The sequence below is a fragment of the Eurytemora carolleeae genome, unplaced genomic scaffold, assembly GCF_000591075.1.
Source record: "Eurytemora carolleeae unplaced genomic scaffold, Eaff_2.0 scaffold1492, whole genome shotgun sequence".
NCBI lineage: Eukaryota > Metazoa > Arthropoda > Copepoda > Calanoida > Temoridae > Eurytemora > Eurytemora carolleeae.
This window is the reverse complement of record NW_019397573.1, coordinates 39,563-65,177: the sequence shown is the minus strand read 5'-3', so window position 1 is coordinate 65,177 and position 25,615 is coordinate 39,563. Positions and strand designations below refer to the sequence as shown.

The 25,615-nt window shown below is 31.4% G+C and overlaps 1 protein-coding gene across 1 annotated transcript; it reads left to right on the top strand.

Moving 5' to 3' along the window:
* The first annotated feature begins 1,033 nt into the window (after positions 1 to 1,033).
* LOC111714982 (neuropeptide F receptor) lies at positions 1,034 to 24,564 on the top strand. Its single transcript, XM_023490210.1, has 14 exons — positions 1,034 to 1,161; positions 3,358 to 3,463; positions 6,962 to 7,072; positions 8,675 to 8,683; positions 11,378 to 11,443; positions 12,333 to 12,382; positions 13,482 to 13,569; positions 15,254 to 15,342; positions 16,056 to 16,117; positions 17,684 to 17,784; positions 19,049 to 19,150; positions 20,128 to 20,387; positions 20,769 to 20,820; positions 24,164 to 24,564. Exons 1-14 carry the CDS (start codon positions 1,034 to 1,036, stop codon positions 24,200 to 24,202), a joined length of 1,263 nt encoding a protein of 420 aa, XP_023345978.1. The 3' UTR covers positions 24,203 to 24,564.
* Positions 24,565 to 25,615: the final 1,051 nt, after the last annotated feature.

Genomic DNA, 25,615 nt, shown 5'->3' with positions numbered 1-25,615 from the left:
TCAAACAACAAAGAACTTTGAACAATCAATCAGATAATAGTTTGAAATATCAAAGGTCTACGATATAAGGTTGCAAAGAATTAAGGACTAGAAAATTCAACTTCGAGTTCGATTGTCATTATAAATTGTTCATGAATATTTTTGTTTTTATTCATAAAATTGCTAAAAATTAAGTCTTCAGTGCCTTTAAAATGCCATTAATTGATTGCTATAAGTTCCTGGAGAGTCTAACATGTATAGTACAGTTTACCAATTACTTATTGAGAAACAATACCAATCAGATAGTACTTAGAGGGAGAGTTCGCGAAAAATGAAAGAGGGTATATACTTAAAGCGAAAAATTATCGATGGTAGTAGCTTTTAATCTTACTTCTATCTGCTGCGTCTATAAGGACTAATTTGTTAAAAACTTCTCATACCGAAGAACGTAGCGTCCATACAAATTCAGAAAGTTGCGACATACGACTCGGATCGTAAAAAAATCAGTTTAAATCCAAACAAATCATTCAGATATTGCAACCTATTATCGATAAATTTTCGACACATTCGTATAAAGTTGATATTTCATAATGAAACTTGATAAGCCTTCATACCCACTTTCATTTTTCGCACTGTAACTGCCTTTAACAAATAAACAATTACAATTAAAATTCAAATTTACAAATATTATACTTTTCCAACTCGTATATCCTCTAATTTAATTAGGAGGATAGTAAATTAATGCAGTTACATGTTAGAAATTCAAAAAATATTTTGTTCTTCTTAACCCTAAACAGGCTGGGGGGGGGAGTTTGGCTCCCCCCTCTAGTTTTTTGACAAATCTATTTACTTTTCATAAATAGAAATTTAAANATAGATAGATAGATAGATAGATAGATAGATAGATAGATAGATAGATAGATAGATAGATAGATAGATAGATAGATAGATAGATAGATAGATAGATAGATAGATAGATAGATAGATAAATAGATAGATAGATATATAGATAGATTGATAGATAGATAGAAAGATAGATATTACCATGTATAATATGTTCAGGAACATCTTCATCTTCCACTTGTCCTTCTCTGACCTGATCTTGTCCCTGACAATCCCCTTCACCGCCCTTGACGCTCTGACCAGCGGATGGCCGTTGGGTAGTTCACTCTTCGTCTGCAAGTAAGTTTGTTTCCACTGTATATATGAGTACAGTGCGCATAAGACTATTCATTGTACAATGCACATGTCAAATCATTTATCCAGAATTTTCCTAAAAGGGCCTGTAAGATGAATTGGTGGGACAAGTAGATTCCTGGGAAGCATTCTAGTTACCGGGCAGTTATTTAATAAATAAATATATACATAGGCACAGGTAGCACAGGTAGCACAGGTAGCACAGGTAGCACAGGTAGCACAGGTAGCACAGGTAGCACAGGTAGCACAGGTAACACAGGTAGCACAGGTAGCACAGTGATCCAAAGGTTTCAAGCTCTTACGCTAAAGTTCTTAAGAATTTTGCCGATTTCTTCAACTGAATCTTAAAAGCAAGTTAATTTTAAATGCATTTGTATAGGGCTACAACAAAGTATTTGTATATTAGTAAGGTTTAATTAAAGACCAACATGATTCAACACTCTAAAGCCAACCTAGTCTTAAAAATGTATGCAACTTTTCAAGGCAGTCTAGATCTATGTGTAAGGGGGATAAGAATAGTTGGTAACAAATTTTCCTTTCCTACCACGGAAAGTTCCGCCCTGCAGTTTAGTCTCTGTGTAACTCAACGAGGTTATAGTGTGTAGAGTGATGATGTACGCTAATCCTTCAGTAATTTTATAGGCCATCAACTATACTGAGAGCGTACTGCATATTTGTTTATTAGAAGGAGATTCTGCCCGAACCTATAGTATATCAATATTAGTAAACAGTTGTAAGTGTACACTATAAGCTTACTGAGCACACAGGTAGAGAACTATCATCCCCCCTGAGCCCAAAATTTATAAGAGTATCGTTGAACGAAACTCCCGAGTTTCCTGTTTGGGGTCTACACATTTGTGTAGATTTTGATTTAAAAGATTCGAAAAAAATAGAGAATATTAAGAAACTAAAGAAAATAATATTTCATAACACAAGTATTGATATTCAGAAAACTGCCAATTACCCCATTTATGAAACCCGGGTTCTAAAACTGGTTTTCATAACGATACCCTGTCTTAAGTTTTGGGCTCTGGTGTAACTCGTTCCAATAAAATGTGTACATAGCCCCTATCACTATTACCTGCAATATTAAAAAATACCTTGTTCAAATACAATAGGAATGAGAACACCCCGGTTAGCGCAAGGAAGTTTTGGTCTCTCATTCAAATTCTGCAAAAAAAGCGTAATAGGAAATGTAAAATATATTAACCCCAAAAATCAAATTTTAGTTGGTGTTAGTCTTAAATTTAATACACAAGAGGTTTTAAAAAAATATATATTTTTTTAAATTGTTATTGATTAGTTATGTCAATTTCTGTTTCGTTTAAAATAAAGATTCACCTTTTTTCAGAATAATCAACTTGACAGATATTAAGAATCAATTCAAAAATAGAACAATTTCATAAAATTGTAATCAAAAGATTTCGCGAGAAAATGAAAGAATTCTGACCATCTTGTTTAGCTGGAATTAAATTATCGTTAAATTGATAAAGAAGTTTTAGGTTATTTTCTTAATTCATTTTTTTTAAAAATATATTATATATCTCTGTACGATATTTTGCGTTTTCTTTTGAATCAAACCAATCGAGTTTTTCAAATCCCCATATCTTTGCAACCTAATGTGTGTAAATCTTTGATATGTAAAACTAAAATTGTTTGATCTAACTGAATTCATAGTTTAAAATATAAAAAGTTTACTACATTGTAGCGTAAACACTCAGTTATTTTGAATCAACTTTGAATTTGTTGGATGAAATATTCTATATTAGAAATGTCAATCGTTCACACAATTTGGGTTTGTGATTAAAACTTAAATTGCAGTTCCTTTGAACCAATAAAATTTGGTTACAAATTGTATCAGATAAATACTAATGGTTTATTCAAAGTTACTAAAAAACCTGTACAAGCTGTACCCGTTAACCCTATTCCTGCTGGGGGGGGGGTGTACCCGTTAACCATTCTGAATCCAGCCAATGCGTTTTTGAAACAAATTCTGATTTTCTAATCTCTTAAAGCTTTGCAACCTAATGTCGTACTTAAAATCTAAAATTATAAATTCTCTCAAATCGAATATTTAAATTTTAAAATATCAAAGCTTTACACCATCAGATTGCAAAGATATAAGGATAGAAAATTTAAGTTTTTTTTGAAAAAATCTAATTCTTTTGCACTTATTTGTAGGATGGTGAAGTCGACCTCGTGTATAGCTGTCTTCATGTCTTCTCTCTCTATCTTATCCATAGCTCTAGACAGATACTGGGTTATCTGTAGATCAACAGCTAAACAGGTGAGTCATTTACAGGGTGTCCCATATCATATATAGGGTGTCCCACATCTTATATAGGGTGTCCCATATCATATGCAGGGTCTCCCATATCATATCAGTCGGTCCCATATCAAATATAGGGTGTCCCATATCATATTTAGGGTGACCCATATCTTATATAAGGTATCCCATATCATATATATGGTGTCTCATATTTTATCAGTATGTCCTATAGCAAATCAGGTTGTCCCATATCATATATAGGGTGTCCCATATCTTATTCAGGGTGTCCCATATCTTATATAGGGTTACCCATATTATATATATGGTGTCCCATATCATATATAGAGTATCCATTATCATATATAGGGTCTCCCATATCAAATATTGGGTGTCCCATCATATACAGGGTGTCCCATATCATTTACAGTGTGTCCCATATCATATATAGTGGTCCCGTACCATATCAGTATGTCCCATATCATATATCAGTTGTCCCATATGATATATTGGGTGTCCAATATTTTATATAGGGTGTCCCATATCATATATAGGGTGTCCCATATCATATATAGGGTGTCCCATATAACATATAGTGTGTCCAATATCAGATCAGTATGTCTCATATCATAATAGGGTGTCCCATATCATATATAGGGTGTTCCATTTCATATCAGGGTGTCCCATATCATATGCTGGGTATGCCTTATCATATTAGGGTGTCTTCCCACATCATATATATGGTTTACCACATCATATTCAAGGTGTCCCACATATGTCACTTGGAATAAATATATAAAATTCTGTTTTAAGAATGGGGGGGAAATATTCCCACAACCTCAATTTTTATCGGTTTCCTTCTTAAACACTTTATTTTATAATTTTTATCATATTTTGTAAATACAAATACTTCTTATTTACTTAATTACTTATATAACACTCGATAAAATTTTTAAATCATTAAGCACTTTTATTAAATCAGTAAAAGGATTTTTGAAAGGTTTAAAACCAGGCCTATGGATATCTTTCCCCTTTTGTATCCTTAAGAATGTTGACAGAACTGTACTTACTTTCAGAGTCTTTTTAAAGAGACTGTCTTTGCAACTTCAAGTAACCCTCCATTCAAAGAGGGGTTTTCCGACTCATAACAAAACATTCTAAAGTCTTTTTCTGATCAAGAGCGGAAGGTATCGTCATTTTTCTAGATTAAACAGTGTTTAATTCCTCCATTGTTTCTGATGGCAGAAATTAACAAGGTGCAACTAAAAATAGCCAAATTGTAAGCAGAAAAATGTGGATAAATCAATCATTCTCGTTCAGACAAAACTTTTGAGGGCACAGTTGTGAACTGGATAAATTTAACTCTATAAATAAAGGGTTACTTGAAATTGTGCGTTCAGTCCCTTTCAGTTGCCATGAATAAGCAAAGTTTATGGAAAAGTAGAAACTTATTTTTCTTGGAAAACTGGTTGTTGTAGTTTTGGGTCATAATTGTATCATGCTTTCCCAGAAATATAACCTTGGGGTCCAAACTTTTATTTGGAAACTTCCAACAAAAGAAAAAAAACATAATTTTTTGTCTATTTTTGTCTAATATAGAGGGGGATATTGTAGCCCCTCCTCCCATTATAATTTTGTCCTGTGAGTTGAGATAAGGATTTGTGATACATTTTACTAATCCACCTTTTAGAGGCCGGCTCAATTAAAATAATATACTTCTAACTTTAATAATTAAGGGTACTATAGGTTTAAAAGATATGTCAGAATAATGTATTTATAATTTTTGACAAATGATCTAATGTGTCCCATGTTTTTACATCCAGTTTGAGGGGCTTTTCAAAAATGTAAATTTAGATCTGTTGCTCAAAACACAAAAAGGTTTGATATTTTTAAAACACCCAGGCTTTGACCCGACTGCGGGGCTACTCCTATGCATACACTGGTGGTATTCCACCCCCCACCCCCTCCACCCTAAAAATAACCTATATGTAGATAAGTTTTAAACAAATGTTTGATAAAATATGAAAATTCAAAGTTCATATTTACACTTGATCCAGGAGAGAGTTTTTAAATTCTTTGCTTTTTCCTTGAAAATTCGAATTAATCTTGGATGCAAATGTATTATTTTAAGAATAAAGTCTGTAGGCCCAAACTGGTATATTTCTTTAGATTTTCATAAGAAACATTTAGAATAGATTTATCATGAAATTCAGGGGATGCATAGTTTAATAATTGGGTACACTTTGAACTAATAAAAAATATAAAGTTTAAAAATTAGAAAAAAATTACCGCCGCCCCCTCCCCAACAAAATCTTTTTTTCATGTCATGTAATGGTACATATATACATATTAGACAAACTTTTCCTGCATAACAAGGAAAAAAGTAAAAAAAATATTGCAGAACAAATTCAATTAAAAATATAATTTAACTTCTGTTTTCTTTCTGATAAGGAATTTATGAAGAGACAACTTTTCCTTTTTAATAGTATCTCTATCTTTCACTGTTTAAAGGGACTGTAAGAATAATATCAAGTGAACCCATCATACATGCAAAGATGACGATTCCTGATACACAACGGTATACCATTAAAAGCATTAAGTCTGATCAAATATAAATGAGATATCGATATCATGGTTTATAATTTTGAAAACTTACAATTTTCAAGTGTGGTTCTTTCTCGCTTACGCATATCTGCTGCCGGAAAGCATTTAGGGAATATCAATCAGATTTCAACACGTTTAAACCAGAAAAACGTAAATATGTATCACATCATTTATCAAATAAACGTTTCAATGCTGGCGTTGTGAATCGTGAATTGCAATCTTTCCACGGAGGGTCACTTTAAATAATTTGTTCTGTCTGAGAAATTATGGAATACTTGCAAAGAATCCCGAAATAACGTTCAGCTGATGTCAGAGCCTTAACTTTTGTTAGTTTTCATCTTTTTTACATCTAACCTTTCCGATGCTATATCGTTAGCACTAATGTCCGATTGAACTAACGTACTTTTGCACTAAAGTCAGCTGATCAGTAAAACTTGAGGCCGCAGCACCCGGCCCCCTAGCCTGTTCTAGCCGCGGCCCTCGGCCCTCTAGCCTTTCCTAGCCGCAGAGCTCGGCCCAGAAATTTTCTTAACCTAACCTAACTCTCAAATAAAACGTTAGTCCGAATGAACATTAGTGCGAATGTACGTTAGTCTGATCAATAATTAGTGCAAACGATACGACACCACACCACCTTTCCCTTTTAAAGTCAGCCCATTCACTAAATAATGTTTAAACCAAGCTATAAAAATATTCCCGTGGTTCTACCGAGTTTTCGAATCAAGGGTATTTTTTTAAGTATTTTTTGTGTTTATTTATATGTTTGATCGTAACTCAAGAACCCCTTGACTAATTGAGTGGGTTTTACTTCTAAAGGAAAAGTTGTGTTTTTGGGAAAAGCTGGGTTTCCAAGATAGTTTATATATATACAAATATATACGATGTAGATAATATCTATTATTATTATAATATAAGATTGGAACTACTGGAGCCTGGTGTATACTTCCAATAATCTGCACTACAGCCACCATCCTCACCTCCCCCCTCCTTTACTCATCCACCCTCACCAACCTCAAGGAGATCTTTGTAAGTAAACATATATCCTCTTGAATTTTATTCATTAAATATACAGCTTTAAAGGGACTGCCAACGGAATTTCAAGTGACCAGCAATTTATATATTCATGTCTGATTAATATTATCATTTTCAACTGCAACTACGACCAATCTAAATAAGCTATTTGCGGATTTAGGCAGCCAAAGAAAAGGATGGAATTGACCTCTTTTCTACTTTATAGATATTAAGTTTCAAAGGGTACGCTGTGAATCTGACATTTAATTTTCTTGATAAAGGGTCACTTGAAATAAGGTGGACAGTTCCATAATAATTCTTGTTCGTCCACGTGTCCCAATTAAAGCGATTAAGCATGTTTTGTCCATAAATATTAAATTTAAACATTAAATTCTTCTGATGAATTAAAGGAGAGTAAGAGATTGGATTTTCAATTTTTGTAAATAATTTTCTAATTTTGTAGTTATTGAACATCTAAAATTACGACTTGTATTCTGAATCAGATAGATATATCCTCAATCATTCCTCGATCAGTCAATTGTTACCCAGCTAGAAAAAAAAACTGTGAAAAACTTTAAAAAAATTTAATTTTCAGCTCTAGCTGGGAAAGCTAGAAAATTTGGCTCGGTGAATCATGATTCCTTTACCTGTACTGTAGGCGTAATGATCAAATATGATTTCGATATTCATGTTTTTGTTTTTGAAAACTGTTTATTTTCATTATATGTGGGAAATTGAGTTGCGCATTTTTTGCTTCGGTAGCAAAGGTTTAAAGGGACTGTACAGGAAAAATGAAAGGGGGTATAGGCTGAGAGCTAATCACTTGATCGCGACCCATAAAAGTTTTATATCTGACGTTCCTGTCTCGAGAAGTTGATGTAAAACTGTGTCGAATTTTTACGACAATTCATATATATACAGCAGAACTCCCACCAATGAGAGTGCAATATACTGATCATGTGTCTCTGTCTGTATCAACTGACCAGTATACTGCACTATCATTGGATGGAGTTCTAATGATAAATAATATTTTCAATTATATTTATTAAAAATAAAAATAAAAATTATGAAATGATAATTGGAGAAAAATTAAGTTACAATTAGCTTTCTCTGGGATATCTTTGTTTACAGATTGGTTGCGTTTTTGCTGAATATGATCTGTTCAAATCTACCATTTCTATACAAAATTGAATATATATATATATATGAATTTTCGTAAAAATTTGGCATAGTTGTATATCAATTTCTCGAGACAGGAATATCAGATATAACTTTCATGGGTCACGATCAAGAGCTAAAGTGATTAGCCTATACTCCCTTTCATTTTTCTTTACAGCCCCCTTAAACACTTTTAAAACGACGATTTCTTCCACATTATTAATCAGTTGAATGTCAAAGGTACCGTTGTGAATTAAGCTTTAAATGCAGGGTCACTAAAAATTACGACGACTGTTTCTTTGTCAGCTAAATTTAGTTTTAAGTCCTTTTTTTCAAAGCTTTAAAAATCAAAATTTTCCAAATTTAAAAATGTACTTAATTCTGCTTCTAGTTAATTAAATATATTAAACTGATGGTAGACCCTACATATAAATGAATATATTTGTTTTGTTGGTCTAGGCGATACAGGTAAAAATCAATGTTATTATATACATGTTAGTAGACATTAGTGAGAACCAGAAAATTATGTATTAGGAAGACAACATTAAAGCAATACTATAAATTGTGTATTTGATGTTTTTACAGGGCAAATAGTAAGTAAATAAATTACTTACTAAGTCCAATGGGTCTGTTTATACTGCAAAGTTGCTGTGTTCATTGGACTATCTAAAGCTATAGCTCGAGTCTTAGGATCGTCTTTCTATTCCAGAGTTTACCGGGTCTCACTGTATTTCGCTTTTAATGTGTTTGTGTAGTGTGTTTCCAATTAAAAATTAACTAAATGTTGTTCGTGTAGTGAGCACAATTTTCCAAATTAATAACACAACTGAGACAATTTAGCTGCTCAATGATGAATTGATTGTCCCGAAATAATCCAATATTTTTAATCAAAATAACCATCGTGTCTTTTTTTGTTGTTGCAAATTTCGTGACTTTCGGGAAAAATAAATCTTCTTACTTTAATATAAAAATAAAATTAAAATTGTATCATTGCCTTATGATAAGGCAAAAGAATCTATGTCCACCATATTTCTATAATGTTTCTTCTGAATTTAAAGTTTTCAAGTTTACAAAATTTCGGGTCTTATGTATATTATACAAAATAATCTATTAAATGAAAAGGATGGGATTTTACAATGTCAATAATAGAATTTATAGATATAGAGCAAAAAGAACAGAGTTCTTGCCTCTTACTCAGATTTTCTAATTCCAATGTCGTAAAAGAAGAAAAATATATTCCATTTTATTGATCATACAAAGGTTATAAGGGTATATACTGGCGTGATTTGGGCATAGAAGGTCATTTTTATTCACATTTCCAGTCCTTTTATGGCGCCCGGTCCCCCCTTGGATAAAGCAATTAAAAATATTAACTATTATCGTCTTCTATACTGTTTTTATATCGGTTTATTGAACGTTTTTATGTTGTTAAATAACATTAAAGGGAGTGTTAGCAATAAATCAAAGAGGGTATATCTAAGACAAGCACTATATTAATTATAAATGATACTGCTTTATTCAAATCCGATGTTTCTAAAAAAAAACCTAGCAATTCAACTTTTTTGGGTTTGAGTCATGTGGTCTTTTATTGTCTTTCATATCCATTTCTCTTTGATAGAAACATCTGAGAAAAATTTTTAAAAAATTAATTTTTATCTATTTACGTTAGATGACGTAAATATTAAACGTTGTTTACGGTTTTTATTTAAATAAAATTATCAATACACTTTTGCTGCCATTATATTTATATATTTTTAATTTCATTTTTTAAACTTTACATTTCATACAAATTTTACTTTAATTTTTTAAAATATCTTTCAAGATTGTAAAACACAAATATTATATATATCTATATATATAGTTGCTGTCATGGTTAGGGCTGGCCAAAGTTCCGTTAACAAAACGGAGGTTTCCGAAACTTAACGGAAGAGTCCGTTAACAAATGGCAAAAACCGTTAATTTTTAAGATCGTTAACAAAACGGATTAGCCGTTTTTGAAAAAAATAATGGTTAAAAACGGTAACTGAAAAGTTAAAAAAATACCGTTATTTTCTGATTAAGATTGCATGAAATTTAATTTAAAACTTAAAAATTTCCGCGTGATGATGTTTTTAAATGTCGTCTTCTGTGTTTATAAAGGCCGAAATTTTTTTCTCCGTTTACGCCGTTAATACTGTAATATACCATTATATAACGGCTATGCCATTAACTATTTTTTAATCGTTAACGAAATTATTTTGTAATAACCGTGCCATTAATGGCTAAAGCCGTTAACGATTGTTGAAAATGTTCCATTAACGCCGTTAATTAAATTGTGATTGTTAACAAACGGTAATTTAAAAAAAACGAAAAATTTTTAGAATAAAAAAACTAGTTCTTAGCAGTCCTAATATGTCACTGTAAGTTGTGTACACCCCCCCCCCCCCCCGAAGTTCCGTGCACTTTATTGCCTTGAATTCGTGTATGAAGTGTTGACAAATAGAAAAATTGTATTTCCTGATTTCCTCTATCTTTTTATTCCTTAGAATTTTTAAGGAATCAAAATTGAAAATACATTTCTCAGCAAAAATAATCAATTTTCAAAAGTAAAGTTCGCAGAGCACATAAATCAAAATTTTTTTGCACTTACGGTTTCCTACAGTTAGGTAAACATTCTTTTTTTGAGTAGGGTTTCCGATAGCAATAATATCGCAATTTTACCTGTAGCCAAAAAAATTAGCTTGTTCAAAATTTATCACATTTAATCTCACAACTAAATTTCTTTTGGTATGACAACAAATTATTAAAAAAAATCTTGAATCATTGCGTTAAATTTTTCTAAAAATTGAATAAAAAGCATGATTTATCTAATTTAGATTTTCTCATTTTTATGAAAAGCTTATGCTCATTGCTCATGGGAATTAAAGTCTAAATCAGTATAACAAAATAGTTATCGAAAATGCCTTAAGAAAACCCATATCATAAGTTCAAATTACCAAGGCCGACAAACAGAGATAAATTACCTCTATCTATCTGTATATGTAATTTATTATAAAACAACACCCACCACCCAGCCCCAACGTAACTATGTTTATTTCCATATTGTTTATCTTGAATATAAAAATCAAGATATAGATGTATATAAATATATATGTATATAAATATGAATAAGAATTTATCTAGGAAACTCGCTACCAGCTGCCAGATGACTACAAAGAAGAATTCTCCAAGATTTTGATCTGTTACGAGGTATTTCATAAATTCACATTTTTAAAATAGTTAATCTTGTAATTTTTAATATTTAAAGAAGGCCCCCCCCCCTCCCTCCTTAAATTTTATCCAAATGTTAGTATAAAGAAACAAGAAAAAAATTGTAAACAACATGATTTCTTTAAAAAATATTGTGTGTACCTTCGAAAAAATATTTAAAAAAATCACTTTGTAAATAATGTTACCGAAATCGCACAGTTTTATAACTCTAAATTTTTCTTTTTATATGTCCTTGGCTCATTTAAAGATTGATTTAACAAACCTAAAAGACCAAGAAAAATAAAAAATCTTAGCTACAAATAAAGCGAAATCTTGTTTAATGAGTTAGGGGGGAGGGGGGGGGGCTAGACTTAGTTTATGCATCCTCTGGATTTCACCTCATGATAATCTAGACGTCCTGGGAGCAAAACTTTTGATTACAGCATTTATCAATTAATGGGTATTCATTCGCTTAATCACGTAAAATTCTCATTCGTTGGCACCATTGGCTGCATCTAAGATTAAATTGAACCGTCTTTGTAGATTAAAACACGTGTTTAAGATTCACAAGTTTTTTCCTCTGGTTTATACTCGCATATAAATTACGAAATTAAAAAGAAGCCGTTTAGATTGCAGCTACCAACTAAGCGACACAAAATCAGATTAATTTAATAAAAAACCCGATTTTTTTAATAGCGTAAGTTGGATTTGAATGACTGGAAAATAAGCGATTTTTTGTTGAATAGAAGCAATTTTTGTCAAAAACAAGCATCTCCTTCTTTTGCTAGAGAACCCCATCATATTTTTCTCTATCTAGTTACGCGTGTACATGTACAATTTTTTCGTTGTTATTTTTAAAAATTAATCACGTTTTCGATATTGCCTGCAGGACTGGAGTCTCGGATCTGACGAAGCAACCACTAAACAAGATCGAATATGGTAATTATAGATTTTCATGATTTATAATCAAGTTATATTATAGATTCTTTAAACAAGACCGATTTCATGATTTGTTAGTACATGGATTATATAGGGCATGTGATGATGTGATATTAATTATTGGTTTTATCCGAAAAATATATTTTTAAAAAATATAATTTTTTGAGACGTAAGTTAATTATGATGATTTTTTTTCTTTAAACTGTACAGTGCATGGGATGGTTTTATAAAGTAAATATATTTTTAACTTCAAAATCAACTTTTGAAGTGGGTTCGTCTTTGTAAACCATCAATAATTTTATGTTTGAAGTTCCGTAGAGTTCTGACTTCTGACAACCAAAAATATTTAACTATAGTCTAACTGTCATCTTCCTTTTACGCAATTTTATTGGTCTTTCTGCATTTAAGGGTATCATGTTTTTTCCCAAAGGCATTTTTCCAAGGGCGGCTTCCCAAGTGGCAACTTCCCCTAGGTTAGGCCTTCTAAGGCGCTGCAATGCGGAGCCGAGTGCTGCGGCTAGGACAGGCAAAAGGCAGAGATCTTCGGATATTACAGACTTGGGAAGTTGCCACTTGGGAAATAGCACATTTGGGAAGTTTCCACATGGGAAAATACTCTTGACAAGTTGACTTTTGGGAAAATGTCTTTAAGAAAGGACCTATAAACATCTATGTATGATGTTACAATAGATACATGGTTAGGAAAAATTTTTGGTGCAGATGATTGCGCCAAATGTAATATCTAGATTTAAAGTCTCTGGAAAAGGAATTGAGTTTTCGCAACAAACTCTGATTTTCTAATCCCTATATCTTTGCATCTTGATGTTGTAGACCTCTAATATTTCAAACTGTAAAATCTGTTAGATTAAATAGTTTGAAATATAGAAGTAAAGTTTCAAAGATAGAGGGATTAGAAAATTTGAGCTTGTGGCAAAAACTCAATTCCTTTGATTCATAATTTGGTTTTGGCACATTGACTTTATATCTAGGAGATTTTAATATACTATTTATTTTTGTATTTATACATTAGCGGAGTAATATGAAGAAAAAACTAAGGTTTTTTAAATCTTGCATAAAATTCGTAAATATTTGTTTTTAGGTTCACAATCTACTCAAGCGGTGTTCAGTTTATTCTACCACTTGTCATCATTTCAGTAGTCTACATAAACATCTATCTTTATCTAAAGGTAAAAACTAGATATTACCGGTAGGACTTTGTGACCTTTTACACTTTCCACTTAAACCCACTTTTCTTTCAGTCAGTGTATTAAGATTACTGAAGAACGCATTAAAAGTTTTATTTAAAGTGCACAGTTTCTAATAGAGGATCTGGTTATACAAGTTAAAATTCCAAATTTTTTGTCATGCTCAATATACAAAGATAATAGAATACATATTAGAGGGGAATTTAGAGAATCTCTCGGTATGAATTTTTTCAGTCCCTTTCAGCCTGAAAGGGGGCTAGTTCAAAGTGTACAAATCATGTAAATGTTCGCAAATTATATGCAGTAGTCGAGTACATTAATACCGTATGTTCCCTAGACTATCCATTTCCATTTTGAATTTTTTAAAGCTGTTAAATAAACTTTATAATGAATTAGGTGAATAAACAACATCATTTGATTTATAGTTATAACGGAAAATCATCGTTTGTAAAGTGAAAGGCATAGAGTCTATGTGAAATGATTATTGCTCAACTATGAAACCAGATTGAGATTTTCTATAAAATGATGGTCCACGGAGTCCACGGCCCAAATGTTTATATAGCATAAATATGTAAAGTACACCTGCAGTATGGAAACTGTACAACAAAATGGCCGTTTTACACTATTTTCTAGTAAATTCCCCTCTAATATATATTCTATTCTCTTTGTTAATATAGCTCATCAAGAAGAGGAGTTAAAGTAGTTCAGATAAATTTTTTCAGGGTACTAATGTACTAATGTACTAATGTACTAATGTACTAATGTACTAATGTACTGTTGTGAATCAGCAATACGCTTCCTTAAAATTGTATTCGTTAATTTTTTATATATATTTCTATATATCCGAACTATTGTTCTAGTTTTTAATTAGAATATAAAGCTCTGATTGGAAACACTAGCTGAGGAACAATATATTGATCATGCATTGTCTAGAAAAGCAAAAAGGACCTTTTTTATTTTTTTTATCTATTTATTTATTTTTTTATTTATTTATTTATTTATTTATTTATTTATTTATTTATTTATTTATTTATTTATTTTTTACTTATTGATTCACTTATGTATTCATTAAATTATTTATCTATTTATTTATTTTTTTATTTATTTCTTTATTGATTGATTGATGGATTTATTTCCAACATCACAGGATTATAAGTTTGATTTTTCTAATAACTGATAAATGTGCTTATATTTTAAATGCACCATATTGTGGCTATGTATGGGCATCGTTTAAAACAAAAAGATATTCAAACTGTTCTATTGAAATCATTATGATTTCAAAACAAAAAACAAAAACCATGTTTGTAATTGATATCAATTTTTTTATTTTTAAACGTAGGGAAAATTAAACCTGAGATGGAATTTAAAGAATTTGAGCCGCGGTTTAAATCCGCCAAAATCCGCCAAAACCCGGTTTGGCTTAAATCTTGAAACTTTTGATACAATTTTAAGTGGAACCAACCACATTTAAACCGCGGCTTAAATTTAAACCGTCGCTCAAATTCTTTAAATTCGGCCACAGATCTGCTACGTAATCAGACTTTTGTACAGATAACTTTTTGAAGAAAACAGTTTCCCTTCGTACAAATGAAAATCCTCAATGACAAAACAATTAGATAAAATTTAAGAATAAATTATAAAAAATAACAGTCAAAAATTATTTCAGGATCATAGACTGGCCTCACGATCTAACAATGACAGACAAAAACGAACAAATCACATTCTTGTGGCAATATCTATAATTTTCTTTGTCAGGTAACAATCAGCCTAGACACCTTTATATCTTTTTTTATTTAAAAACAATAAGAGAAATGTTTTAGTGTCAGAAAATTGATTTATTAAGATTATTACTCCCCCCTCCCTCACTCATACCCCTCTACCATTTACTTTGTTCAAATGTTCCCTAAAACATAGCAGTGACCAAGGTACTAATGCAAGGAAAGTTATTTCAGAGGTGTACGCATTTTTTGTAATGCAGTGTACTGTCTTTGGGCGGAAAGTAAACACAGGGATGTCACAGCCTGACAAGAAATCCCTTTTCACAAAAATAATCAATGAAATATTCTGGTCATAGGAAACTATTATGTAAATTTTCAAAATTATCAAATTTTAATGCTTTTAACCCCCTCGGATAATAAACGAACACTGCATTAGTACCTTGGCAGTGACGAATGAGCATCGTCTTTGATCAAAGCGGGATTTTTTTTATAAACACAATATTAACAGATGCCGCGTCGCTGATCATTCAAAAACCGGTTCCAGTTGAGCGCCGGGTCAAATCTAGAAACACTTCAAGTGGAACCAACCTTGTTTAAACCACGTCTCATTTGAGCCATGTCTCAAATTCTTTAAATTTGGCTTAGAAGTATTAATTCCAGCGAAAATAAACAATAACGCAGATAAACATTGTCTTAATATTTAATTTCTCGTTCAAAAAATCTGATAATAAATATTATATTTGTTTGCAGTTGGACTCCGTTCAGTGTATTCTGCATTATTAGTGAATTATTTGATATCTTTGAAGATTCAGGTGGGTTGTAAAACATTATCAGAAAACATTTTTACTACTGTTTTTTTACGCTTAAAAAGAAATTTAAACCCTCGATTTACTCGTACTGGGCAGTATATTTAGTAGCGGGTTTTCTTGCCTAGAAAGCCGAACATGAGATGGGTCTCCAATTCTAGGACTGACGTTGACGTGGTTTCAAGTTGTTAAAGGCTTGACAATTGACTTTAAATGACTATAAAAAACACGCCTCAGGAATTATCGACTTATTTTTTACTCATAAACTTATCAATAAAAGCATTGATTGCATGATGTTTACAGTTACTAAGTTTTATTTGGGTCGGTTTTCATCAGCTAGTTGGTAAGTTCTTAGTATAATATCCAACTTACAAAAAGCATTTCGAAACTAAAATTGTCTTTTTGTTAACATTTTAGAAAAAAATGTTAAAAAAATAGAAATAAACACTTGTGAAAAAAAACTCTTTTTAGAAGTATTTCATATGAAATTTTTGAAAATAAAAAATGAATATTTTGAATGAAGACATTTGTTCAAGCTTCCAATAAAAGTTTTACACAGTACAAATCGATAATAATTAAATTTTGATTGTTGAAATCTTAAATGGTTGCACTCTGTAGAATCATGAGTTCTGTTGTTGTTTTGTTTTATTATATTACGTTCATCACAATATAATAAATTAGATTTGGCTGGCTTCCTTCCAGGGGCGTACAAAGAAATTTCTCAGAAATTCCAAGGGGGGGGGGTAACTCTCAGCTCCTATGAAAAAGATGCATATCCCGTGTAAATCAAAGTTTTTACTATTCCATAACTCCCCGTTTATGAGTATACGACCCTGCTTACTTCTTGGTTTTCCGGGTTATATTATTAATATATGATTCTTGGAGTCACAAACAATTGGGTTTTTTATTAGAGATCGTTTTCGACAAATTATACATGACGTCATAAGTGTCAAATTTAACAAGGAAGAAAATTTGTTCTCCCATTAGTTGACATGTTTTCCAAGATTACATAAAAGAGTGTAAAAACAGAGAATGAAATACACAAATTACACTAATTTCACTGTTAGATAAGCACTGTATTTTCACTATTGTTAATAACATTTGTCGGGTAAATAAAACTGAATTGACACTTGTGACGTAAGAATACAGCTGTACTGAGAGTATACAAATTCTACGTTGCCATCTATTGTACTTGGTAATCTATTTGGAAGGAAGTATATTTCAAAAAGAACTCAGAAAGGAATCGTATGATCATAATCACTGTCTAGAACCGATGATTGTAGTTACTGTTTAGGCGTGATTATCATATTGGGTACACAGATGATCATAATAATTTTTTAGACATGATGATCTTAATTACTGTTTAGACGTGATTATCATATTGGGTATACAGAATACAGATGGACATAATTATTATATAGACATGATGATCGTAATTACTGTTTAGACACGATAATCATGATTACTGTTTAGAAACGAGGATCATAATTACTGTTTAGGCGTGATAATCATATTGTGTATACAGATGATCATAATTATTGTTTAAATACAATGATCATAATAACTGTTTAGACACGATGATCTTGGTTTACTGTATCTGCCACCTACTAGGAATGTCGTCTGCTTGCACGAATCCTATTCTTTACGGATTCTTGAACGAAAAGTTTGTTAAGGTAAAACAAACTAAATCAGTGTTAAAAATAAGCAAAGAATTAGTTTTATTTTTTTCTTTAATAGAATATTTTCTTAGAAAAGAAAGTGAAAAGAAAGTGGCTGAATTCCAAGTCTGCGCTATTTAAAATATCTCACTATTTATTGTTGTAGCCATATCTCTAATTGTCTGGTTGTATTCAATGTTAGGTTTACAGTTAGAATAAATATTAAGAGCTGAGCTTTGTAAGCAACTTAGATTAAAAAATGCATCTAACTATTATAGTAGATACATAGAATAGATAAAGATTCATCACTATATATTTGAGAGAATTATATTGTATAATTATATTGGCTTTAATGGAAAATCCAGGTGCTATTGTTGAAAAAAAGTAAAAAAGCATTTCAAAAACCAAAACATATATATTTTTCACAAAAAGAAGAATTTCCCTCTTTTCCAAGAAATCAATTTGTTTTTCATTCCAAGTTGACATTTGTCTTTTTCTAGTTTTAAAATTTCTTAGAAAAATAAACTGTAAAGAAAATTCATTGTTAAAACTTGGAAATCGTTTAAATTTTCTCATTTTTTTCCAGCAAAACTTTTTTATAAACCAAAATAATTTTGAATGTGAATGCTTTTTTGTATAAAGTTTTTCTTATTTTCTTCTAGCAAAATTTTATTTAGAAACCAAAATAATTTTGGATGTGAATTTTTTTTGTATAAACTTTGGATTTATACAATTTCAGTGACAAATATTGCAGGAGTTGCCAAAAAAAAAAAAAATAAGAAATGTTTTTATTGAACGACTATAAATGGGTTTAAAGTCTGACTAACGGTGTAATAATGAAAATAACTATTATTATATTTCACTTTTCTTGGTTTAAAAACATAATTTTAATTTTAATCATTGCAAAACGTTTTAACTACCACCCTATTTTTTTTATTGACGTGCATAATCATCAAAATAATTGAAACATTTCGTAGCTCAAAAAATTTTCTCCAAAGGCTAAAACTCAAAAATTGCAAAATTCAAAGGAAATGTTTTTAAATTTTTGTTGCTATTGTTAAGAATAATAATTAACCTAAACAAAATGTGGCAAAATTAAATTAACAATAATGTATATATGTTTTCATTTTTGAAATGCTTTTTTTCTTTTTTTCAACAATAGCACCTGGATTTTCCATTTAAGCCAATATGTTTACACAATATAATTCTCTCAAATATATAGTGATGAATCTTATCAACAAAAATATTCTATTTTTCAATTTTTATAAATTTTTCTCAGGAATTGGCAATGCTGTTCCCCTGTTTGAAGCCCTGTCTAGAAGGCCCACCAGCTAACCCGGCACAAACTTCAACAAAAAACAATCTAAAAAAATCTTTACAGGTAAACATAGTTTTCACAAATCGGCAAATAGTATTTAAAGAAATTAACAAAAAACGAAATTATATGTTTCTATTATAACTCTTAGAATCAACTGAAAACGCCGGAATTAAACTATTAACGGGACTGTAAGCGTAATGTCAAGTGACTCTCCATGCAAAGATGACAATGCCCGATTAACAATGTTACCCGTAAAACCTTTATCTGAACAATAATATGAAAGATGTTGTCGTTTTTCTATGTTCATAGTAATCCCTGTAAGCTTTCCTGCACCAGAAATGAATCGAACATTGCCATCTTTGTATGGAGGGTCACTTTTAATTATGCTTACAGTCTCTATAAAACTTTCAAAACCAGATTTCGTAAATAGTCAGAGTTGTTGAACCGCACAAAATAAGTTAACCACTCTTAACTCTTAAATTTGACCACATTTTTGGAAATACAGAGCAGTTACATATAACAAATTTTAGAATGGTATATTTATAAAACAAATCAGAGACGCAATTCATTCATTATTATTTTGTTTCTTTCTGTCAGGAGAGATGGGCGTCGTTTTTATGAATCGCATGTTCAGAGAAAAAAAGTAAAATTTCGAAACGAACGAGAAAAACAAAACCAAACAATTTGAAATTGTTCGCATTTTATTGATAGGTAAGGGTGTTAATACACGGTTCCAAAATCCTTGGTTCGAATAAAGTTAAGAAAACAATCATTTTTTAATGAACGGATAGTTTGATATGAACTTGAAACGACAATATTTTTTTACTGAACAAACAGGTTTTTCAGAAAACGACCAGTTTTCTAATGAACCAACACTTTAATTGCACAATTGTTCAGTTAGAAAACGAACAAAATCTAATTTTACTGAACGACTAAAAAAAGAAACGAAATGAGTTGTTAACGAAAGGTGGACGAACAAATTGGAAAAAACAAACATGCTCATCTCTAAAACTGTGAATATTTAGAAGATTTTTTTTCAGCGTTTGACTGCAACCAAAGTTGGAAATGGGAAGGCTGAAAGTATATCTCTACAGTCTATGGAGAAGAATCAACCATCCAACGGAGTAAAGAAAACAAACGTTCTCACTGTCCAAGCTGTTAATGACGGTGTATCCTGTGCCGAGGAAACCGGTTTTACGCAGATAAATCACATGACCAACAATCCACTCATACAGATAGAAACAAGGGATTTAGCTGTAGTGTTGAACGCCCAGACTGAAAAGATCAACGTTTGCATCCAGTAAGTGGGAACTTTCTTTCACGCAAAAGATAAAAGGAATAGAGTTTTTGCCACAAACTCAAATTTTCGTATCTCTATATTCCTGACAACTGATGGTGTAAACCTTTCCTATACCTTAAACTTAGATTATTTGATTTAACAGAATTCCTAGTTCAAAAAAATAAAAGGTTTACGACTTTGCAAGCTGAAAATAAATTAAAAATTAGACTTTGTGCAGATATAAAACTCATTTCATTTACAAATGCGATAAGTTATAGTTAATTAATAAATATTTAACTTTATTTGTATTACCTCCCTGCCAAATATTTAAGTTTGTATAGTTTTTTTCAAAAAGTTCCAATAAATACGATATTATATTTTTACATATTTATTGTTTTCTAGACAGAATGAGCTAACAACAATGAATGATAGTAATTGCAATGCTGAAAGCCAGGTATGGGTAGTACTAGTAGGGTGCTGGTATAAAATCCAGTTTAAACCAGGAGTACTATGTTTCTGGAAAACGTAAAAGCATTCAAAGATTCTAATTTGAGTTATGTAAAAAAAGGAGAGGGGGCATAATTAACCCCCCCCCCTTCCAACTATTAGAAACAAGATGTTACGCAGTTGTCTCTCCCATTATTGTATTCATTAATTATTTACAATATTTGATGCTGTAAGAATAATTTTTGTCTCTAGTGTCTCTATAGTGCAGTTGGAGAGTTGCCTTCACATTATTCCCCTTGGATTCATAATTCATTGTGTAATACTAGGGCTGGCCACGTTCACATAATTCATTGTATAATACTAGGGCTGGCCATGTTCACATAATTCATTGTGTTATACTAGGGCTGGCCACGTTCATATAATTCATTGTGTAATACTAGGGCTGGCCACGTTCACATAATTCATTGTGTAATACTAGGGCTGGCCACGTTCACATACTTCATTGTGTAATACTAGGGCTGGCCACGTTCACATAATTCATTGTGTAATACTAGGGCTGGCCACGTTCACATAATTAATTGTGTTTTACTAGGGCTGGCCACGTTCACATAATTCATTGTGTTATTCTAGGGCTGGCCACGTTCACATAATTCATTGTGTAATACTAGGGCTGGCCACGTTCACATAATTCATTGTGTAATACTAGGGCTGGCCACGTTCACATAATTCATTGTATAATACTAGGGCTGGCCACGTTCACATAATTCATTGTGCAATACTAGGGCTGGCCACGTTCACATAATTCATTGTGTAATACTAGGGCTTGCCACGTTCACATAATTCACCGTGTAAAACTAGGGCTGGCCACGTTCACATAATTCATTGTGTACTACTAGGACTGGGCACGTTCACATAATTCATTGTGTACTACTAGGACTGGGCACGTTCACATAATTTATTGTGTACTACTAGGGCTGACCACGTTCACATAATTCATTGTGTACTACTAGGGATGGCCACGTTCACATAATTCATTGTGTACTACTAGGGATGGCCACGTTCACATAATTCATTGTGTAATACTAGGACTGGCCACGTTCACATAATTCATTGTGTAATACTAGGGCTGACCACGTTCACATAATTCATTGTGTAATACTAGGGCTGACCACGTTCACATAATTCATTGTGGTATACTAGGGCGTTTTGTAGCAGTTAACGTTTTGCAGCAGCCGTCGTTTTCTAGCAGTCGACGTTTTGTAATTTAGACGGTTTGTTATTCAACGTTTTGTAGCAGTCGTAATTTTGTACCATCGACGTTTTGTTATTCAACATTTTATACTACTGGACCTTTTGATAATCGACGTTTTGTATTGTACCAACTTTTGTCATTTGCCACTTGCCACTTTTGTTTTCGAGATAATAAAAAAGGGAAAAAAAGTTCTTTGAATTTAAATTTATGTTTTGAAATATTAAAATAACATATGTCAAATATTCAAAAAGGAATGAAAAATTGATCAAATTTGAATTTCACTGGATTTTGTTCTGTTATATTAAGTGTCGTTCTTTTGCACATGTCAACATCAACAGTAGCAACTTCCCTCTTTGTTGTAACTTTTTATTCATTAATTTCCCTAGTTTTTGGTGTCTAACCCTAGGATTTTATATTTATAAATAGAATTATTCTCTTTTCAGACCCTTATGAAATCACATAACATCTATGAAAAAAGAAGAAAACACATTTTTTAACTCAACCAAGCCAAAATGTAAAACTTTCTCAATTTTAGGGCCAAAACCCTTTAATTAGTGACAATCTTTCAAAAATGTTACATAGATTCACTGTGAATTAGACAGAAGGTGAAGGTCAAATTTTAAAGACATTAACGGTACGACATTGTGATCTTGTGAAAAACTCTAGCTTTGATGTTATGCACAAGTATGAGATAAGCAAATTTATTAGAGCTGAGCTGGGAACTTTTGAATGGTGGACATCGGGATTAATACTTGATCCACTCTTTCAGCGCTGAAAACTTTAGACTTAGATAGCCTTAATTTTAATTGCTTAATCTAAATAACCATTGTAGAAACTTTTATTTCATTTTTAATCCGCTCTTGTTGGATTTATATCGATTTCATATCGATACTATATCGATTGAACTAATATCCGAATGAACTAAAGTCAGCTGTTTACCAGCCGGCTTTTAGAGTATTTTAACGAATACAAACTTAATCATGTTAATATGAACTTATTTTTTAAAAAACATAATTTATCACATTTAAGGACTATAGTCCTTTTGAACATTAGTCTTAATAACATCAATCCAAAACTAACATTCGTTCAATCGATCATTGTAGTAAAATATGTCACCACTAATACGGGAAAATTAAAAACCGGGTTTTCAAAAGTTAAAGAGCGCATCTCTAATTTCTAGAAGTTAATCTAAAGACTAAATTAGTCTTCAGATTTGCAAAAAGAGAGGATCAAGCATTAATCTTGATATCCTCCATTTCAAAGTTCCCAGCTCAGAGCTGAAAACATTAGAATTGTATACCCTTAACCCTTATTGCTTAATCTGAAAGTCCACTCTGCACTGGATCTTTTAATTTTATTTTTAATCTGTTCTCGTTGGATATCACATTTCTATAACTACATGTAATAAAGATACATTTGATTACAAAAACAGATATGATGCTATATATCAATTGGACTAATAGTAAGTAACGGTCATTTTTATCAGAAATGATAAACAAAAAAAACTTAAACTCCGAAATATTTATTTCTTAATCTGACTGAAACTATATAAATATACAGATTTATAGTCTGAGGGGTCAAAGTTTTTTTTGCTGTGAACCCTTGGATCAAGTTGATAGTTATCCATTAAACATCGGACTTTAGTCTGTGCCACGAACTCAAATTGTCTAATCATTATATCTTGGCAACCTGATAATCCTGACCTTTGACATTTCAAAACTAGATTATTTGATCTAACAAATTCCAAAGTATGCGACTTTGGTCTACAAAATTCTAGGCAGTAGAGAATCAGAGTTTGTGACAGAAACACAATGTCTCTTCAACTAATTTCTTTCTTGGATATACCGTGGTGACGTTCTCGTAAGAGATAACTAAGATTTAAAAAAAAATCGAATGTTGTCCCAATTAGAGCTATTAATTTGTCGTTTATTTTTTGAAGGACGAGGATAAAAGGAAAAGTAAACGCCTATTTTATCTTAATTACTCATCTTTTGTTCAAAACGTTAAAAACGCAAAATTTTCAATAGAATCATCGAATTTTTGCAAAAAGGATCGCTAGCAATTTGCAACCATTGTTGTCAACTTAACTTTTTTTCAGTTTGGATGGAACAGAAATACTAGAGTTTACCAGATCTGAATAGTTTCATCAGTTCTTCACCAGACTCTGGTTCATTCCAACAGAAATACTAGAGTTTACCAGATCTGAATAGTTTCATCAGTTCTTCACCAAACTCTGGTGGATTCCAACTACCGGGCCGATTTACAAGCAGTACACCACACATACAGACTATATAAAGCAAAAATTATGATGGTGAACTAAATGTTTCATGTCCTGAACCATAAACCAAAATTCTGCCAAAAAATCAAAAGAAAAATCAGGAAATCTGGGATTCCAAAAATATCAATCAGGAATATTATTAGTAAATACTTGTAACTTTAAGACACCTTCAGACCCTGTAATCGATATCAAAAATTAATAAATAAATGTGTTTTGGTTAACATTCAAAATTAACTAAAATTTAATATAAAAAGAAATGTAAATGGTATATATTTCATTGACGAAAAAGTATTTTAATTGGAGAGAATTATGGCCAAAATTGTATTTAAAAAAAATGGGTTATCCAAAACTTATGTTAGGGTGTATGTATGTATAAGTGTAAATGTAGAACTGTTCAAACATTACTTTTCAAGATATATGTCATACTAAAATGTTATCTTCGTCAACTCAATACTCGCCACGTACTCTAAGTATTTAAACCCATATATGTATGTCCAACTTGATGGTGTAATTCTTTGATGTTTCAGTAAGGATTAACAAAATATCCAAGATGTATGACATCAGACCTGAAAACACTTGTGTTTGGTATACCACTTATTCTTATTCGAATTATATCTCTTTATCCACTGTGGACATTTTTTTCTGCTTAATCCTCTCTGTTGGGTTCCGACCAATGAGAGTGCACGAAAAATTTCCCGGCAATTTTTTATTGGCTGTTCGGTTTCTGCAAACGACACATTGGTTGAACTTTAGATCCTTTCCTGGATATCAAATAAAGATTAAATTAATCTGCAGATTAAACGATTAAAAAGTGGAGATCATCTCTATTTCCACAATACAAGAGTTTCCAGATTAGAAAATAAAACTTAGGGCGAGCTTTTATATTCTTTAGTGTTAAAAACATGTAATATTAGTATTTACTGTAATAAATGTATGTATAGTCATAGCATAATAGAAACATAATTTCTTTAAATACAAAAAGCAACATAAATAGCCCTCTTTAACTATTAACAAATTATTTTTATACCTACAATTTCAAATTTGATTTTCTTATTCATGTAGTCTCCCCCAAAGTAGAGAAACATCAATTAAAAGCTATTTTATTACATAAAGGTTTATCCACAAAGGGTGAAAATCCAGATTCAGTTGGACAAAATATATGTTCTCCTTTTTCGTTTCTTTTCCTAATTTTTCCAACTAAAGTTAGAAGACAGATTCTCATATAGTTTACGGTCGTCTTTAAATTAAATCCTTTGTGGGTTGCCCTGTGTT

What these genes read in the sequence shown, in the direction of transcription:
- LOC111714982 (XM_023490210.1), top strand. Translation starts at nt 1,034, where the DNA reads ATGTTCAGGAACATCTTCATCTTCCACTTGTCCTTCTCTGACCTGATC. An exon ending in TCTATAATTTTCTTTGTCAG is followed by an intron (nt 15,343 to 16,055) that starts GTAACAATCAGC and finishes ATTTGTTTGCAG; the next exon opens with TTGGACTCCGTTCAGTGTAT. An exon ending in ATCTAAAAAAATCTTTACAG is followed by an intron (nt 19,151 to 20,127) that starts GTAAACATAGTT and finishes ATTTTTTTTCAG; the next exon opens with CGTTTGACTGCAACCAAAGT.